Source organism: Bos taurus, chromosome 2, assembly GCF_002263795.3.
Source record: "Bos taurus isolate L1 Dominette 01449 registration number 42190680 breed Hereford chromosome 2, ARS-UCD2.0, whole genome shotgun sequence".
Lineage (NCBI taxonomy): Eukaryota > Metazoa > Chordata > Mammalia > Artiodactyla > Bovidae > Bos > Bos taurus.
Window position 1 is genome coordinate 134,281,473 of NC_037329.1, and position 12,827 is coordinate 134,294,299.

A 12,827-nucleotide genomic window follows, 5' to 3' on the forward strand; every position below is an offset into this window, starting at 1 on the left:
CTCAGAGCCCGGGAAGCTGCTTGCATGTGGGCAGCCAGACCCCTCCCCTGCTGTGCTGCGTTCCCGGGTGGAGCCAACCCTGAGGGGCATGGGGTGGGTAGGTGAGGGGTCTGCTCTGCCCTCATACGTCCGGGCCTGACCCTGGCAGCTGCCAGCCAGTGAGAGCCTTGGTGGCAGGCAGCCCCTCTGACCTGCAGCAGGAGCTGCTGGGAGGCCAGCGGCCACCACCCACACCCTTCCACCGCACGCTGACGCCCTTCAGCAGCTCCTGACAGGCTGGTCCTGGGCCCGTTCTCCTGCCCCTAGAGCTCATCGCTGAAAAGACCCACAGGAAGGTTCTCTGTCCCTGAGATTTCCTTCCTCTCAATTCCTGGACATGTGGAAAGAGTGGGAGTCTGGAGACCCAGGACTGAGGCCTGTCTTCCAGTCCCTGGTTACGTGATTTGCATGACTCGGTTCAGCTTGTTGGGCCTCAGTTTTCTCCCCTGTACATGGGGAGAATAGGCCACTCCCCCACTCTTGGAGAAACTGTTCTGAAAATGACAGTGAGTGGGAGGGACGAGACAGAGATGTGAAATGGTGTGCATCTGCTCAGGGGCGTGCACGAGATCCCGGTTTTATAACTGCTGTCTTTACTCCCTCAGCGTTGTGCTGCAATACTAGCCTTGTGAAATCTCGTGGAAAAGCTCTTCTAGGCCCTTCACTGTGGGAGTTCTGGGTCTTCACGAAGACAGTCATCTACTCACTCACCCACCTACTCATCCACCCACTTACTCATCCATCCATCCATCCATCCCTCCAGCCTTCCAAGCATTCATTCTGTCCATCCCTCCATCCACTCATCACTCCATCCTATTATTCATCCCCTCACCATGTCCCCCATGCATCCATTTATCCATCCGTCATCTGTCCAGATACCTACCCATAAACCTGCTAATCAGCTCACCCACCCACTCATTCACTCATGTGCTGTATCTGGTTCTTTACTGGACACCTAATCCGTATTGGCCACTATGCAGGGCAATGTTGGGGACACAATAATGAATAAGAACAGTAGCCTGTATTCACTGAATCCTTACTCTGTCACTATGGGAAGCACTTCGGATGCACCACCTTGTTTAATCTTCACTGAGCCCTGTACCATGTGAATAAGACCCTATCCACATTCAGCTTAAATTCCAGTGGAAGATCCAGGCAATAAGAAAACATATCATATACTTGCATGCGTGCATACTCAGTCATGCCTATCTCTTTGCAACCCCATGGACTGTAGCCCCTCAGGCTCCTCTGTCCATGGGATTCTCCAGGCAAGAATAGTGGAGTGGGTTGCCATGCCCTCCTCCAGGGGATCTTCTTGGCCCAAGGATCAATCCCCCCTCATCTCTTGCATCTCCTTGCACTGGTAAGTGGATTCTTTTTACCACTGAGCCACCTGGGAAGCCTCTCATACACTTGCAGATGGAGATAAATGCAATGCCAGAAAACAAGCAAGGGAAGTATTTCGAGGGGGGCCAAGACGAGACCGGGAAAGAGAGTTCAAGTGAAGAGCCTTTGGGTAGAAAATGTGAGCAGAGACCTGAGTGAAGGAGGGGTTCAGATTATCTGGTTATTCCAGGCAGAAAGGAAGGACAGTGCAAAGTCATGGCGGTGGGCTGAGCTGGGCATGCTCAGGGAAGGGTAAGGAGAACCCTGTGGCAGGAGCAGATGGAGCAGAGGAGAGCGTGAAAGATGAGCTCCGTGGGGGTGCAAGTTTACACAGGATGCAGTCTGTTTTGGGTTGCTTTGTTTGACTTTCATATATTCTTAAATTGTGATGAAGCTCGCAGAAGGGAAATGCGCTGTTCTTAAGAACACAATTTGATAAACCCTACTCCATGTGAACACCTGTGTAACCACTCTCCCGGTCAAATTCGAGAACGTTCCCATCCCCCCCAGAGGTCCCCCGAGACCTCCTCCCAGTCCGTTTCCACCGTCCACAGGTAAACGCTGCTCTGATTCCTATCCTCAGAGGTCGCTTCACAGGTAAACGCTGCTCTGATTCCTGTCCTCAGAGGTCGCTTCACAGGTAAACGCTGCTCTGATTCCTATCCTCAGAGGTCGCGTCTGTGTCCTAGCAGCTCACACAAACGGAATCGTGCGGGGTGCACGCTGCCGCACAGTGTTCTGAGCTTCACCCACGATGTTGGTGTCTTAGGAGTTTACTCGTCTGTGTTGATGAGAAGTGAACACCCAAGTCTTTGTGGGTGTTCAGTCGTGGGTGACTCTGAGACCCCGTGGACTGTAGCCCGCCAGGCTCCTCTGTCCATGGGATTCTCCAGGCAGGAGTACTGGAGTGGGCTTCCATTGAATCCTCCGTGGGCTCTTCCGAACCCAGGGATCGAACCCACGTCTCTTGCGAGTCCTGCACTGGCGTGTGGGTCCTTTACCACCAGCACCACCGGGGAAGCCCCAAGTCTTCGTGGGCGTATGTTTTCCTTTTTCTCGGGCAAGTATTTATGAGTGAGATTGCTGGGTCATAGGCCAGAGAGGAGTCTTCTTATCTTTGTGAGCAGCTACCAGTTTGCAGAGCGGCAGCGCCCTCACACACCCCGCGCGGTGTGAAGGTTCTTACTGTCCCACATCCTTGCCAGCATCTGGTGCTGTCCATCCTTCTACTGCAGGCATTTTAGTCATTGTGAACAGTATCTTCCTTAGGTTTTAGTCTTTATTTCCTTAATGATGTTATTTATATGCCTTTTTATATGCTGATTGGCCATTTGTATATCCTCTCTTTAAAAATTTGTCGTTATTGATCTGTAGTGGTTCTTTATATATTCAGGATATAAATCCCTCATCGTGTATCTGTGTCGAGAGTATTTTCTCTCAGTTTGTAGTTTGCTTCTTCATCTCACCTCATTTCATTTTCTTGAAAGTGTCTTCTTAGGAGCAGAAGATCTGAATTTTGATTAAGTCCAATTCACCAATTTTCAAATTTGCATTTAGTGCTTTTTGTGACCTTTTTAAGACATCCAATGTCACAAAGATATATTCCTGTGTTTTGCCCTAGAAGTTTTTACGATGCTGGGTTTTACATTTAGGTCTGTGACTCATCTCAGATTAATCGTGTGTGTGCAAGGTAGGGGTCGGTCCATCTTTTCCTTAAGTGTACCCAGTAGTTCCAGGCCCACGTGTTAAGAAGAGTTCTGTCTTCCCCCTGAACAGCCTGGGGGGACCTTTGTCAAAAATCCATTGTATGTGCGTCTGTTTCTGGACTGTCTTCTCTTCTATCAATCTGTCTACCATCAAAGTGTTTTGGGTGGGTGTGTACGTGGATTTATATTGTAGATCGGTCAGGGTGGAGGATAGAAAAGGACCCGAGCGGGAGCAGAAAGGCCAGTTTGGGGCTGCTGCACGGATCCAGCGTGAACTGCCAGTGCTTAGATGGGGAGGCTGGACAGGAAACCATGAGGCGGGGTGGTGGTGGGGTCGATTCTGAGGGGGAGCTGCCAGGGAGCTGGGTAAAGGACCCCCTGCAGAGCAGGCGACCCTGACCCAATTCCTGGGTCAGGAAGATCTGCTGGAGAAGGGAGAGGCTACCCACTCCAGTGTTCTTGGGCTTCCTTGGTGGCTCAGGGGTAAAGAATCTGCCTGCAGTATGGGAGACCTGGGTTCGATCCCTGGGTCAGGAAGATCCCCTGGAGAAGGGAAAGTCTACCCACTCCAGTGTTCTGGCCTGGAGAATTCATGGACTGTATAATCCATGGGGTCACAAAGAGTTGGATATGACTGAGTGGCTTTCACTTTCAAGGATGGCTTGGCTGTGGGGTAGGAGGAAAGTGGGGAGAAGTGGGTGACTCCAAGCGTTCTGGTTTGATCAATGGGAAGAAGGTAGTTGCCGTCTCCTGACACGGACTCTAGGAGCACCAGGCCTCTGTCTTCCTGGGGACAGTGGCGTCTGAGCTGAGGGGCATCCCTGGCAGGGGGAATACTACAGTCCATAGGGTCACAGAGTCGGACACGATTGAGGCAGCTTGGTGCGCACACACGCACACTCACAGGCATGCACACACACACGCACACACACACACACACGTGCGTGCACACACACGCACACACACACACACAAAGGGAAAGCACAGGGAGGCGTACCCCAGCCCTTGCCGGCCTGACCTTTAAAGTCCTGAGCAGCTGATTGGCACGTGTGCCCTGAGGTCATCTCCTGCAGCGTGCTTTCTCCCCGCCATGGCCAGAGTGCAGGATGCCTTGATCGTGTGACACACAGACCCTCACTCAGGACACCTCTGGCTCACACCACCATCCACTGGCCATAGCCACTGGCTCCCTGGCTCCTCACCACAGCCACACCAGTGAGCAGTAGGGCGCAGTGGTTAAGAGCATAGGCTCTGGGGTCAGACCTGGCTGGGTGACCCAAGGAGAGCTGCTCTCAGCCCGGGTCCCCTCACTTATAAAATGGGGATATTGATGGCATCGCTCAGTCGCCTCGTAGGGTCCTGCAAGGAGATCTTGTGGGGAAAGCATCTGGAACAGAGCCCGGTTCCAGGGTACGCCCCACACATACACCAGCTTTTCCCGCTCAGCAGGTCAGGAAACGAGGCTCAGAGTCCCAAAAAGCTTGAGACCCTACCAACTGGCAGTGGTTGAGATGAGACAGGAAGCCAGCCTGAGGGTCTCTTCACTCACACAGCTTATTTGGCCCCTTCCCCTGGGTGGCCCTGCCGGGTCCCCTGATCCCGTGTCCGTCATGTCCACTGCCTGTGAGCGGGCCTTTCTCTTGCTCTGGTGAGGACGATTGGGGGTGCATGTCAAGGTGGCTCCACTTGGAGGCAGGAACCATCTGGAACCTAGGGCCGGGCAGGCAGGTGCTCTAACGTGACTTGGGTGGGCATCAGGAAGATTGGGCACAGCACTGCTCCATCACGGGGATGGAAGCCGGCTGCTCAGAAGCCTCGTCTGCTCTCAACTTTCTCATTCTCTTGGGGTGGGCCAGGGAGCCCTCTCGTGGGAAGCCAAGGCTTTGGCAAGAGAGGCCAGGGGTGGCCTCCACGGATAAAGCCTCCTGATGAGAGGTTGAGGCTGCTCTGACTCCCAGCCTGGAAGTAGACTGTATCTTGCGGACAGGGAGGCTCAAACGCAAGAAAGCACTCTGGGAAGGATGGAGGGTCCAGAGAAAGGGGGGGCGGGGCTGCCTGGCAAAGTGGGAAGGCTGGGAGAGGGGTCTGGGCACGCTCTGCATGGGAGAGACCCTGGCGCCTGACACAGGGCCTGCCCACAGCGGGTGCTCACCGAGTTTCCCTGGCATGAAGAGCAAATAGTACTCACAGGGCAGGTGCTGTGACAGCAGATGCCCGAGGCAGCTCAGCGAGTGGCAGCTGGAGCTGCCCCGCCCCACTCACCTCGGACACCGCACTTCACCTCCCGGGGTCTCAGTTGCCTCCTCTGTATGGGACACTGCTAGCCCTAATCTCATTCAGTGACCACGGGGGTTAACAATCGGGGTATCCGCTGGGTTTGTACGAGGAAAGCGACGGTCTGTGGTATGCAGTAGGTGTTCAGTAAATGCTAGTTAGCCCTTATGGTCATTTTCTGTGTGGGCAAGTGGCCTCTGGGAATCAAAGGGACTTTTTTATGGGTCCTCAGAGAACTAACCCATAGCCAGCAAGGGTGCCCAGCTCTGGGGCTGGTAGGTTCAGTGGCTGGCATGGGGGAAGTGGAGAAGGCACCAACAGAATGGCTGGAAATTCCAGCTCTGCTGCTTATAAGTTGGTGGCTCAAAGGAAGGGATCCCACCAAAGTGAGGCTCAGTTTTGCTCACCTGTAAAATGGGCCTGCACGGTAAACTGCCTGTGAAGGGTGAACGAGAGGACCCTGGCATATGTTCCTGGCGCACAGTAGGTGTGCATGTACACCTTTCTCTTGGTGCCTGGTGCAGAGTTGCTGCTGGGTTTTCTGGTGGGCCAGCTGAAAGCAGAGATGCCCTTTGGACACCGCTGCCATCGCCTGCCGCCGCCGCCCGCCCGGCACAGGCTGGGGTCTCAGCTGCCAGCAGTCACTGTTCCCTCTCCCTGTCGTGGGGGGTCTGGGCTGGGGGCTGCGGGTGTTTCCAGGCAACTTCTCAACACTGGGGGAGCTGCAGGGACAAGCCCAGGCTCCTTGGGCTGTGAGTTGAGCTGCTGGGTGCTGAAAGTCAGGTCCAGAGTGTTGTGGGCAGAGGAGACCAGTACAGGGTCATTGAGGCCATCTCCCTGCCCTACCCCACCGCAGTCAATACAGACTCTGGCTTGAAGGGTCTCATATTTCTAGAGAAGATTCCACACATCGCTTCTCCTGCCGCTACTAAGCTGGGAGATGGATAAGGGGAAATGGATCAGATCTTAGGGAGCTGCTCTGGGGAGAGGCCAAGCTGGTGCTCCGCGGGAAGAGGAAGCAGGTCCCGGCTGGGGACTAGATTCTCAGGCTGAGATGACCCTGGGCTCTGGTTCCCTGGTTGAGCCACTTCCCGTATCCCTGCAGGTGGCAGGGTTTCCGTGGTGCCCAGCCAGAGCGGTGCCCTCCCACAGCGGGTACGTTCCCCGCCCCCCTGCTGACCAAGCTTCCATAACCGCTAGCAGTCCTGACCCTGATCCGACCAGCTTGCGGCCTGCCACGCTCATGATCCGTGCCTGGTAACTCTTCCCTGGGCTCGTGAGTCTCTTATTCAATCGAGAAAACTCCCCTTGTCCCGTCCATGTCCTCATCTTTCCCTGACCTGACTCAGCAACCCTATCTTACGAGTCCCAACTCCTGTGTATCCTTCACTCGCGCAGCAAACTTCCCTGGGACTGGCACCTTCCACCCATCTTCAACCTTGAAAAGCCCCTGTTTCTAACACTGATATAGCAAACTCCCGAGGCTTCCATATTCCTGATCCTGTTGGACCCGACTCCCCAGACCCCCCCATAGCCTCCCATGTCCTCCAACCCAGCTCAGCAAACCTCCCAAAGAGCCTGCCCCTGACCTCCGTGCCCGACCCGAACCCCGGCTTGCTCCGTCTTCTCCCCGTCTCCGGGGTGGCCGGCGGCCCACCGCCCTGTTCTAAGGCTCCCACCGCCCGGCTCTGCAAGGAGGGGGCGCTGCAGAGGGGCTCCCAGCGGGCCTCACCCAGCGTGACCTCGGCCTGCATGGGCATCGACAGAGCTGGGTGCTTGACCTCGCAGCTGAAGAGGGCCTCGTTGTCGATCTGTGGGTTGAGCGTCCAGGTGAGCAGGGCGCGCACCTCCACCGTGCCGTCGCTGCCCGGGCTGTGGCTGTGCCGCAGGAAGTAGACGGGCTCGGAGCTGTGCACCCAGCGGGGGAACTCGCGGCTCACCACCGTCTCCGGGATGCTCTCGGTGGTCGGCTGGATGACGCTGCTGGGATCTGGGGTCAGGCTGCGGGAGGGGCGCTCCGTGGAGGGACGCCCGCCCCGGGTCTCAGCGTCCAGCAGGGACACGGACCTCTGCATCTTGGTCTCATCCAGGTCACGGTGCAGGAGGCTGCGGAAGGGCCTGCTGTCCTGGAGGGGACCAGAGCTGGCCGCCGGCGGCTCCGACAGGGGCACTGCGTCGATGGGCTCCCCGTCTCGCTTGAAATAAACCTGAAATCACAAGGAAGGTGGGGGGAAGGTTTGGCCCCAGTGGCCGGGACCTCCCGAGGGGCTCTCAGAGGGACTGGCTGCAGGAGGCCCCTCCTGCTCCTCGTAGCCTTCTGGATGGACCCCGCTCTGCCCCTCCCCCTCCAGCACCCCTGGCGCTCTGAGGCAGCTCGCGTCAATGGGGACACGCAGGCTCTGGTGGCAGAGGCTGAGCCAATGAGCTTCTTTGAGCCTCAGTTTCCTTAGTTGTAAAGGGAATACTGGGGCTTCCCCAGTGGCTCAGCGGTAGAGAATCCTCCTGCAAGGCAAGAGTCACAGGAGACGCAGGTTCGAGCCCTGGAAGATCTCCTGGAGGAGAAAATGGCAACCCACTCCAGTATTCTTGCCTGGAGAATCCCATGGACAGAGGAGCCTGGCGGGCTGCAGTACATGGGGTCGCACAGGGCTGGACACGACTGAAGCGACTTTAGCACGCACGCCCACAAAGGGAATACGAACACCTACTTCCTGAGGCTGTTGGGTGCTCAGAAACAGTGAGCAAAAACAGGACCCTGGACACAGCCCTTGGCAGCCCTCCCCCAACCCCAGGCTGCAAGGGGGTGGTCCCTGTCCACCTGGAGAGAGCAGGGCAAGAGGGTAGATGGGCACCAGAGAGTAAATGAGATGTCAGAGGAGGAGGAGAGGTGTGTGTGTGTGTGTGGGAGGGTGCTGGTGCAGGATGGGGCGAAAGCCGGCATCCTCGCGCTTTCTCTGCTAATATGGACTTCGAGTTTTGAGAGGCGGCATTTAATTTAATTTGCTGTCTTTTTATTTTGGTACATACGCCAGAGGCCTGTGGGGATTGGGTGTATATATTTTTTTCAATAAATGAGATAAATAAATCGGTGGGAGGCAGGGAGAGGGGAGGCCAGGAAGCAGCTCTGGGGACGCTGGTGGCGGTGGGGAAAGGGAGATGGAGGTGCCCGGAGGAGGGTGTGGGAGAGTGCATGAAATGTGGGGTGCGCAGAGGCTGTCAGCGTTTATAGCTCCAGCGAAGAATCTCTTATGCACATAATAGCCAGCTTTGGGGGTTTTCTTTCTTTTCCTTTTTTTTTTTTTTTTTGAAAAGTGCTTCAAAAGCAGGTTTGTAATTTATATCAAAGAATTCTTTCAAGTTCTGACGTCCCAGGCAAACATAAGGTGCCTGGAATGCGGGGAGATGAGGATCTCCTGTATATTTGAATTTCGTATTGCTATGTCTTAAATGGCAGGAGCCAGAGGGCTGAAGCAGGGGTGTGGGGTAGGGGAGGTCTTCTGGCAGCCTCGGGACTGTGAGCAGAATTTTTGTGTGTGTGTGCTGTGCAGAAAAGGTGTTTTTCTTTGGGGAAAAAGACCAGCTTGTCTCCCTTTAGGGAGGCCAGACCTCCTTATGGGTTCCGAGGAGGAAATCTTGGGACCATGTCCTGCCCTCACTGGTTGCTGGCTTTGAGGCTGCTTTTGGTCTGTGTCCTTGGGGCTGTAAGGTCAGGGGCAGGACCTTATCACAGGCGCACTCTGCTCCCCGCCACGGCCCGCTATGCCTCTGGGCACCTGCTTATTGCCCTGTATCGGTTCGCTTCACACCTGTTTACTCCTGTCCCGTCCTGGGCAGCTGGGTCTCCCTGGGCTACAGCCTGGGGTGAACTGGCCCAGGTCCCAGGATCACCCTCCATGGATCCCACCTGTGAGACAGTCGGGGGTCTGGAAGGAGAACCACTTCCCCACCTGGGACTCAACTCCCCCTGCCCATGGCTCCACTCTGCTCAGTCATGTCCAACACTTTGTGACCCCATGGACTGCAGCCCGCCAGGCTCCTCTGTCCATGGGATTTCCCAGGCAAGAATACTGGAGTGGGTTGCCGTGCCCTCCTCCAGGGGATCTTCCCGACCCAGGGATTGAACCCAGGTCTTCGGCATTGTAGGCGGATTCTTTACCACGTGAGCTACCAGGGAAGCTGCTGACTCCACTCTATGCCTCCTAATCCCTGTGATGTGTGAAACTCACAAGGTCAAACTGGAAGGGGCCTTGGGGGCATGCACCCCATGTGCTCTCGATACGGTTCAGGGAGCCCCGTGAGCTGTGCTTAGTCGCTCAATTGTGTCCCACTCTTTGTGACCCTATGGACTGCAGCCCGCCGCACTTCTGTCCATGGGGATTCTCCAGGCAAGGATACTGGAGTGGGTAGCTGTGCCCTCCTCCTCCAGGGGAACTTCCCAACCCAGATCAAACCCACATCCCCTGTGACTCCTGCATTGCAGGGGATTCTTTAGCAGCTGAGCCACCAGGGGAGTTTGCAGGGAGCCCTAAGGGTTCCACAGACGAGCCTCAGGACCCATTAGGGCAACTTGCCCTTCCTTCACTTTTAAAGATCTTCTACACAGGGCTTCCATGTATATTTCATTTAGATCAAACAGGTCCTGCTGCTTCTAAAAAAGCTGAAAAGCTGTAATACTGTCCACACTCTAAACCTCCTCAAAAAGCCTGAGAAGCAGAGGGGGGCTTTCCTGCTCAGGGTCACTTGGTACAAGTGACGTCAGGGCTGGAAGCCAGCTCCCCGGATGCCCTCAGGTCCTATCCTCCCCCACCCACTTCAAGCTGCTGTGACAATAACTCAGGAGCTGCACCAGCAGACCGCAGAGTGGTTGGCGGTGACGTTTACTCGCTCAGTCTTACCCGACTCTTGCGACCCCATGGACGGGGGTTGCCAGTCTCCTCTGTCCAAGGGATTCTCCAGGCGAGAATACTGGAGTGGGTTGCCATGCCCTCCTCCAGATTCCCGATGCAGGGATGGAAGCTCCATCTCCTGCATTGCAGGTGGACTTTTTACTGCTGAGCCAGCAGGGAAGCCCCCCCCAAAGTGGGTGGGGTGGGTCTAGTAAGGAGTTGGCCAAAACAGAGAGTCCCCATTTCCTTTCTCCCCCTTTCCTCTCCCTCCCTCCCTCGCTCCTTCCTTCCCGCCCTCCTCATTGGACTTGGGGCTGCAGGGCACGACCTTGAGCCCCAGCGCTGTCACGGACACAGTGGGGGCCTCTCTCCACTTTGCTTCCCTTCCCGGGGCCTCATCAGTCTCCACCTGTTCAGTTACTGGGGTAGGGGTGTGCTTGAAGCTGGGATCTCCTGAAGATCACCCTCACTGCAGCTCAGGGACTTCAGGGTCCAGGAGACGTGGGGGTCCTCCTCACCTCACCAGGAAGCAAGAGAGACTCACGGACATCCGGGTGGGTCAGATGAGCGGGCAGGGTCAGACCAGGCAGACAGAGCAGAGCGCCCCTTCGCGGACAGCGGCCTCTGCCCCTCGCTCTGCCGGTGAGCTCTGTGCTGACACGGCCGCTGGATGAGCCACACAGGAGGGGACACAGCAGGGGCGGCTGCAGCGGTACTCACCGTGGGCGCCGGTTTCCCTCCCGACACAATGCAGACCAGCGTGAAGTTCTGGGCTTGGTAGCGGCTGAAGGGGGCCGGGGTGTCAGCGGCCACCACCTCGATGGAGGTGGGCGGAGCTACCCAAAGAGAAGCACAGGGAGAGCGAGGCTTCACTGGAAGGTTCAGAAAGAATTCAGGGATGACCTAGGCCAGGCCAGGTCCTCTGCTAGGTGTGGTGAAAAGTGTGAAAGGGAAAGTCGCTCAGTCGCGTCCGACTCTTTGTGACCCCCTGGACTGTAGCCCGCCAGGCTCCTCTGCCCATGCGATTCACTAGACAGGAATACTAGAGTGCGTAGCCCTTCCCTTCTCCAAGGGATCATCCCAACTCAGGGATCGAACCCAGGTCTCCCGCATTGCAGGCGGATTCTTTACCAGCTGAGCCCCCAGGGAAACCCAATAGGTGCTTTGGCAGAGGACAAATGTTGCACAATTCCAGGGGGTGCCCCCGCCATCAACTGCCATGAGAATGACGTCCCTGCTGGGCATACAAATGAGGGCCCTGCCACCTGGGGCTTACAGCCTGGCGGGGAAGATAACTGGGAATGGAGAGACCACCATGGTCCACTGTGCTCAGGGCATCAGGTACCTGGTGTAGCCAAGTGTGCAGGGCCCCACCCAGGCCTGAGGAAGTGACCCTGTGCTGTGATCTGAGGAAGCAGCAGCAGGCAGAGGACAAGTGTGGCAGGTGGAAGGAACAGCATGTGCAAAAGCCTCATGGCAGCTGGCTCGGGGGGCGGGGGGAGGGGAGTGAGAGGCAGGACGCTGTGGTGGGAGGGCAAGGTGGGGGATGAGGTACCCAGTGGGACTTGGGAGACTTGCAGGGCACCATAGTGGGTCACCGCTCACAGCGGTGTGCGGGGCCCAGTTCCCGCCAGCTCCTGAGAGCTGACTGTGACATTCCTGGGAATTGTGAACCAGTTCTTAAACTGCTGCTAGATTGAAACAGATGGCCCAGTGGGCGTCCTTACACCATGGAAATCAGCCGCCACTGCAAACCAGGACTTCCTTGTTTCTCTCCTTCCCCTGCCCCCCTCCCGGGCTCCCACAGAGCAGGTTTACCAGCCCAGCGCTGGTTGTGAGTTTTTCTTTGTCCTGAGAGCAGTAGGGAGCCATTGAAAGCTTCAAACAAGAGCAGAACATGATCTGAGCCTGGAAACACAGAGTGCTATTTAAGCCAGAGAGATGGGTAGCTTAGACCATGGCGACCGCAGAGCGAGAGGGCGACCGCGGAGCGAGAGAGATGGGTAGCCTAGACCATGGCGACCGCAGAGCGAGAGCAGGTGACTCTGAGGTATTTAAAGCCAGTGGCCTGCCCTCTTCCTTCTTTTCCCCTAAAGTTGGCTTGTTTTGCAGGTCCCGCCTCCTGCCAGCTCTCTGCCCTGTCCCCACTGCCCACCACGGGCTGGTTTGCCAAAGCCGGTGCCCCCAGGCACCACGCGACATTGAGAGTTCAAATGTGGAGCCAGCGTTTCAGCGAGGTCACCACCACCTCCATTTCATCCTTGGGCAAATTACCAAAACCGTGAACCTCAGCTTCCCGATTTGCTAAATGGGACTAATCCTTGGCAGACATATTCGAAGGATGAACCAGTAAATCGCTATGAAAGGGCTCAGTGCATGCTAGGAATTCACTGGTTATAGGATTCCTGCAGTTCATTTCTCCAGCCGCCTTGTCATCCGCAGGACAGGAGCCGGAATCTTAGGCCTTTGCTTAGGAAAGGCTGTCAGTTCTGGCTTCTTGTAGCCTTGGGTCAGGTGCAGTGGGGGGTGCAGAGAA

At 56.3% G+C, this 12,827-nt stretch overlaps 1 protein-coding gene across 1 annotated transcript in view; it reads right to left on the reverse strand.

Moving 5' to 3' along the window:
• IGSF21 (immunoglobin superfamily member 21) overlaps positions 1 to 12,827 on the reverse strand; it is a 280,582-nt gene that overhangs the window by 4,906 nt on the left and 262,849 nt on the right. Inside the window, exons 5-6 of the mRNA XM_024983246.2 lie at positions 11,012 to 11,127; positions 7,138 to 7,612 (exon numbers count right to left, since the gene is read on the reverse strand). Coding sequence (XP_024839014.1) covers positions 7,138 to 7,612; positions 11,012 to 11,127 — 591 coding nt within the window. The remainder of the gene's footprint in view (positions 1 to 7,137; positions 7,613 to 11,011; positions 11,128 to 12,827) is intronic.